At 31.9% G+C, this 5,647-nt stretch overlaps 1 protein-coding gene across 2 annotated transcripts in view; it reads right to left on the bottom strand.

Annotated features, from left to right (window-relative positions):
• The window catches only part of LOC100963599 (killer cell lectin-like receptor subfamily F member 1), a 19,744-nt gene that overhangs the window by 9,857 nt on the left and 4,240 nt on the right, over nt 1–5,647 (bottom strand). The window contains exons 2-3 of one of the 2 annotated variants that reach the window (XM_003803372.1): nt 3,595–3,693; nt 2,636–2,791 (exon numbers count right to left, since the gene is read on the bottom strand). In XM_003803372.1, coding sequence (XP_003803420.1) covers nt 2,636–2,791; nt 3,595–3,693 — 255 coding nt within the window. The remainder of the gene's footprint in view (nt 1–2,635; nt 2,792–3,594; nt 3,694–5,647) is intronic. The other variant, XM_012813768.1, reaches the window with a different exon arrangement.

Genomic DNA, 5,647 nt, shown 5'->3' on the forward strand with positions numbered 1-5,647 from the left:
GAGTTTGAGGTTGCTGTGAGCTGTGATGCCACAGCATTCTACCAAGGGTGACAAAGTAAAACTATGTGTTAAGGAAAAAAAAAATAAGTTTAGGTTTTCTCAATGGAAAATATTGACGTTTTTGGCATAAAGCTCAGAAAAAGTGAGGTATATAGAAAAAAGTACACAAGCAGGCAAATATAACTATTTTAACATGTGGACCGTTATATTCTTTCTTTTTTTCTTTGAGGTATAATAAAATTCATAACATGAAATTCAATATTTTAGCTATTTTAAAGTGTAACTACAGTGGTTTTTAATACGTCCTCAATGTTGTACAGCTATCACTACTATCTTAATTCTAAAACATTTTCATAACTGCTAAATGAAACCTCATAAGCATTAGGCAGTCACTATCTATCCTCTGATCTCCCGGCACTGGCAACCACTAGTCTCATTTCTGTCTCTATAGATTTGACTATGATGGGTCTTTCATATAAATGAGATCATATAATATGATCACGTTTTGTGTATGGTTTTTGAAAAAAATTATTATGGGTACATAATAGTTGTATATATTTATGGAATACATGTTACATTTTGATACAGAAAGGTATACAATGTGTAATGATCAAATATGGATAATGGGGATACCCATCACCTCAAGCATTTATCATTTCTTTGTGTTAGGGAAATTCTAACTTCACTCTTTTACTTATTTTAAAGTATACTATAACTTATTGTTGACTCTATTGTTCCAATTCCTAACATATTCCAATTCCTATGAGATTCTTCAAAAAGCTAAAAATTGAAACCTTCATATGGTCATGCTGGCGATACAGAATGGTGTAGGTGCTGTGTAAAACAGTTTAGTGATTCTTCAAAAAGTATCACATGACCCAGAAATTCCACTCCTAGGTATACCTGAGAGAACTGAAAATTGGTATTCAAACACATAGTTGTACACAAATAATTTTAAGCACCATCAATCACAATAGCAAAAAATGAGAACAAGCCAGTGTCCAGGAACAGATGAATATATAATAAATTATGGTGTGTGTGTGTATATGTATACACACACGTTGTATGTAATTATATACACATGCAATGGAATATTCATTAATAAAAAGGAATAAAACACAATGTGGAGGAATTGGAAAACATTGTGCTAGGGAAAGAAGCCAAATACAAAAGATCAAATATTTTATGATTCCATTTTATGAAAATGCAGAACATACAGACAAAAACCAGATTGGTGGTTGTCAGAGGCCAGGAGGAAAAGTATGAGTGCAGTTTCTTTTTGAGGTCAGGAAAACGTTTTGCAACTAAATAGACATGGGAATTGCACAACATTTGAATGTTCTAGCAATATAAAATTGTATGCTTTTATTTCTCTATTTTTATTTTTGAGACAGAGTCTCACTGTTGCTCAGGCTAGGGTGCCATGGCCTCATGGTAGTTCATAGCAACCTCGAACTCCTGGGCTCAAGTAATCCTCCTGTGTCAGCCTTCCAAGAAGCTAGGACGACAGGGACCTACTACAACACCCTGCATATATATATATTTTTTCTACTTTAGTAGAGATAGGGTCTCACTTTTCTCAGGCTACTTTTGAACTCCTGAGCTCAAGGGATCCTCCCACTTTGGCCTCCCAGAGTGCTAGAATTAGAGGCATGAGCCCCCTTGCCTGGTCAAATTGTATACTTTTAAATGTTTACCTTTATTTGTGAATTTTACCTTAATTTAAAAAGAAGAATAAAAAGGAGTAAATCAAAAAAAAAAAAAAAAAAAGGAGTAAATCTCTTATAGTTTAATACACAGTACTTAGACCTGCTTTAATGAACATCAAATGGCATGTATGCAATTTCATGTTTACCTGACAAAGCTGCCTTACCTTTGCATTACAATGGGTGTCATTGCTAAGGACAGACATTACGGATTGTCAGACAATAAAGTACATGGTAAAGCTAAAATATTACAGTATTTCAATTGGTTTTAGACTTAAAAATGTAAAATAAATAATCCAAAAGAACAGCATCAATAAATAGACTATAGAATATAAGAAATTTTCATATATGATAAAGAGGGCAGCACAAACTAGTACATTAGAGAAAAATTATTTGATAAATAATATATAAGTTATAAGATATCACGCAACAAAATAAACCTCAAAATGTTCAAAGAATTAAGTGTTAAAATGTTGAACTAAAAAAACTGAAAGTAGAAGGTAATATTTTCAAAAATCTCTGACTGGAATTTCTAAGATTAAAAATCTCAACTTAAATTCACAAGGGATAATTTATTATATATAATGACTTTTATCCATTCTGTATTTCAGAAAAAAATTAATAAATGACAAATAAGAATAGTTATTTATATACTGCTTTTAAATAAAAATAATTGACTTTCCATATTTATATGTCTGAACTTGATTTTAAATTCTTGGAGGGCAGAACCTATTTCTTTTGTTATGATTTACTGTTCTTCTCCCATTGCAAAAAATAAAAAATATTTGAATGAAGTTTTAGATGAAGAGTACACTTATGTCCAACATTTATTTGTTAATTTAATCTATTGCATACCTATTCAACTGGATTTTTAAATATAGAAATTCTAAAAGATTAAAATGAATACAGGCCAAGGCCTTGAGACATACCCATCTGGTCTGTAGCTCTTGAAATACAGTGGCCTGTGCCTTTATTGCTCACATTTCCTCTTGTGTCATTATTCACTTTCAGGTTTCCAATATCTTCATACTGGGTGGCATTTGAGTTGTTTCCTTTCTGGCATTTTAGCAATACTCCTTGAGAAACTTGAATATAGTATTATTTTATGATTAGGTAAGTATCTTCTTAATGCTATTTTGCTTCCTGTCTAACATTTACTAAGAAAACAAGATACAATTGAAGGGATAACTAGAATTTTTAAAAAATGTTCTTGTCTACTAACAAAAATTAATTTCAGATGTTACATGATTAATCCCTTTATAGAACACATATTGGAGAATGTGTCGGGCATTCCCTAAAACTGGTGACAAAACAGTAAATAAAGCAGTTTCTGTTCTAGGAAGTATGATACAAAGACTCTTTCTATGTTTTCTTAATAGTTTGCTGAACCCTCTGATGTGTTTAGTACATTGGATCACGTTTACTTCACATCTGTTTTTCCCACTAGAATATGAGATTCCTCACCACTATTCTATTCTTTTTTTCTAAATAGTTGGAGAATGTGTAATAATTTGGAGCATTGTATTTGTTCAGTAAATATTTCTTGGACAAAAGCTGAATACATTAAATACAACCTACATAAAATATATTAAAATATTTAAGAAAAAAGTGAAACTTTACCTTTTCACAAGTACCTAAGAAATCCAGAAAACTGATTCCAAATACCACACATACACACACACCCTTTTCTCCCTATTAAACTAGGAAGAACAAGTTACTTATCTGATTTGACTACATATTAAATGTGGAGTATAATATAAGGCTTTACATGAAATAGCTTCTTACTAAATCTTGGCTAATATAATCAAGACTGACTGGATAAATATGAAAAGATTCTTAAAAGAAATGTAAACATCTATTTTTTATTTATTAAGATCATGTAACTTACCCAACAGGATCAGGGAGAACAAAGTCAAAGCCAGAATACCATTTACAGCTCCGGATATTCCCAGTATGGTTTTATACCAGTGCAACCTTGCTGAAGAATCTGAGACATTAATTACAAGAATTAGCTTAGAAAAGTAAGTTTCCCAGAAGTCATAGCAATTATAGCGGTAAGATTGTAAGTTAGTTTTGTGTTTCAAAGAATATTAAGCAATCAAAAGCATAAAGGCTAAATAGAAAAAACTATACATTTAATTTATTTAATAATGATAGTACTCTGGTTGCTTAGGAGCTATACTATGTTACAGAAAGTTTTAAGAAATTGCTACTATTTCAAATTATTAATCAGTGGAAAAGAGAATTTTAATCTATATACCTAATAATTCCCTAAAGACACCCACACACTCATGCACATCCATTTACAGATGCATATATATATATTCACATAAATAAACACTTTCTTATTAATCATGAGCTTTAATACTCACAAGTTATTCACATTTGTTTTGTTTATTAAGGATGTAATATGAATCAGAACTAAATATGGCTGTAGGTATGCTGCTGTATTTTATTTTATTATTTTTATTTTATTTTGTTTTTGGAGACAGAATCTGACTCTGATGCCCCTCTGATGGCTAGAGTGTTGTGGCATCAGTCTAGCTCACAGTAAACTCAAACTCCCGGGCTTGAGCATCCTGTTTCAGCCTCCTGAGTAGCTAGGACCACAGGTGCCCACCACAATGCTCAGATAATTTTTCTCTTTTTAGTAGAAACAGGGTTTTACTCTTGCTCAGGCTGGTCTCCAACTCCTGAGCTCAAGGGATCTGCCCACCTCAGCCTCCCAGTGTGCTAGGATTACTACAGCTGTGAGTCAACATGCACCCTGCCTATACTGCTATTTTAATGTAAAAAAAAATTCTACCTCTTTCCTAACCCATGTAATAATATTTCAGCTTCTTATTAGATGGTAAACTTTTTAAGAAGGACAACTGTTTTATTTTTCATATACTTACATTGTCAGTTTCGTAAGAGTGATTAGACTGTTAATAATTATTGATCTGCTATCATTAGAAAGTAGACAGTGTCACACTGTGCCTTGAGTTCATACTATATTATTTTTCTCAACCTTGCTAAAAAGGATTTAGATCTGGTGTGCACTGACTTATGAAAGTGCATAAATAATATACTGAATACAAGAACATCTACACTTTGCAAAATAGTTTGTCCTTACAAAGATAATTTATGCTAATGTATAATAAATAAGAATTGTTCCACATAATTCCTTATTGTTATGTGATATTCCACAATATCCTTATTGTTATGTCACTATGGTGAATTATTAATAGTGAAATTCATATTCCAAATAATCTTTGAACCTGAGAGAATAGACAAACTACATTTGAAGTTTTTAAACCCTTTCAAGAAAGAGGATGAATTCATGCAATGACTGTAATGTCTGTCCTGCATCTCTAAGATTATTTATGATTTTTGATATATTAATAATGTTTAACAATAAATGCAAAGAAATCAAACAGATGTATTAAAAAGTCACATATAAAATATGAAAGTGTTTAAAGGTGGTTTAAATTCAACTCGAAATCAATTATTTCTTCTACGTACTACAGGATGATCTTCATAGCATGCACTTAAGGCATACTAAATTTCAGAACAATGGAGCAAATAAAATATTTTCATTATCCTGTATTTTTGCCTTATAAGAAAGTGACATAATTTAACTTAGAAAGGACATAAGTCTTCTACCACTAAAAAATAAAAATCATAAAACAAAATTTAAAAAGTAAAACCAGTCTTAGGAATGTCCATACAAAAATGTTAAATATACTACTGGTAAGCAAAATATATTTCTTTCTTTTCTTTTCTTTTTTTTTTTAAAGACAGAGCCTCAAGCTGTCACCTTGGGTAGAGTGCTGTGGCATCACAGCTCACAGCAACCTCCAACTCCTGGGCTCAAGCGAGTCTCTTGCCTCAGCCTCCCAAGTAGCTGGGACTACAGGCACCCACCACAACGCCGGGCTGTTTTTTGGTTGTGGCCGTCA

This window comes from Otolemur garnettii, unplaced genomic scaffold (assembly GCF_000181295.1).
Source record: "Otolemur garnettii isolate 467f Iridium unplaced genomic scaffold, OtoGar3 scaffold00299, whole genome shotgun sequence".
Taxonomy (NCBI): domain Eukaryota; kingdom Metazoa; phylum Chordata; class Mammalia; order Primates; family Galagidae; genus Otolemur; species Otolemur garnettii.